At 57.7% G+C, this 926-nt stretch overlaps 1 protein-coding gene across 1 annotated transcript in view; it reads left to right on the top strand.

The window, feature by feature from the left end:
- STRA6 (stimulated by retinoic acid 6) overlaps nucleotides 1-926 on the top strand; it is an 11656-nt gene that overhangs the window by 5211 nt on the left and 5519 nt on the right. Inside the window, exon 9 of the mRNA XM_010145072.1 lies at nucleotides 675-768. Coding sequence (XP_010143374.1) covers nucleotides 675-768 — 94 coding nt within the window. The remainder of the gene's footprint in view (nucleotides 1-674; nucleotides 769-926) is intronic.

The following is a 926-nucleotide window of genomic DNA, read 5'->3' as shown; positions in this document are numbered from 1 at the left end:
CGGGCTGCGCTCTTGGCTGTAGCAGAGGCTCAGCAAACAGGCTGCCCCTCCATCCCCAGGAGAGCAAATGCCTTTCTTGGCTCCTTCTCCAAAGCATCTGCGCCACAGCAGCTGCCACCCGCCGCACGTGCGACACCTCTGCTCTGCACAAACTGTTGTGGTTTGGGCTGGGGAGCTGGACACCCCTCCACTATGGGGGCATGGGTGGGCTGAAGCAGCGAGGTTCAGACCAGGTTGTGCTAATATTGCAGCTTGATGCCTGATAAGGTGTTGATAAGGAAATAAAATCTGCAATAAGTGGGTAAAATCCCTAACAGCCCAGGAATGGGAAACTACTCCTCGCCCCCTCTGCCCGCGCAAGAAGGAGGGGCTGTCCTGAGAGGTGGCACCCCAAGGGACACGGCTCCCCTTGCAGCGGCCCACCCACCTGCTGGGACTCCGTGCTGTGGGTGCAGGAGCACTCCTGGGCTTGCGGGAAAGGAGGATCAACAGGAAGGAAACCCACCGCAGCCTGAAGGACAGAGAAATCGCTCCCAGCTACATCCTGTCAGGATTTCCCTGGGGAAATCCCAATTAGTATTGGACCTGCAGCCTGCTCCACTCTTCCTTTGTGATGCCATGTCCCAGTTCCTCTCTGATACATCCCTCTGCATCTGATCAATTCTGCCTTACAGGATTCCGGATCCCACTGAAGCTCGTCCTGTCCATAACCGTGGCTGTCATCGCTGTCTACCAGGTGATGCTGGTGGTTAAACACCAAGCAGAGCCCCCTCCCTGCCCTCTTGGCTGCGCCCTCTCAAGGCAGAGGAGCCCAGAGGTCACTGCCATGCCACAATTTTGGCTGTGAGGGTGGTGTTAGCGTGCCTCAAGGTATTACCATCCTTCAGCTGAGCTGCAGGAGCCGACCCTGTGCTGCCAGGGCTCAG

This window comes from Buceros rhinoceros, unplaced genomic scaffold (assembly GCF_000710305.1).
Source record: "Buceros rhinoceros silvestris isolate BGI_N320 unplaced genomic scaffold, ASM71030v1 scaffold20571, whole genome shotgun sequence".
NCBI classification, from domain to species: Eukaryota; Metazoa; Chordata; class Aves; order Bucerotiformes; family Bucerotidae; genus Buceros; species Buceros rhinoceros.
Note: the sequence above shows the minus strand (reverse complement) of the source record. Positions and strands in the feature narration are given on the sequence as shown.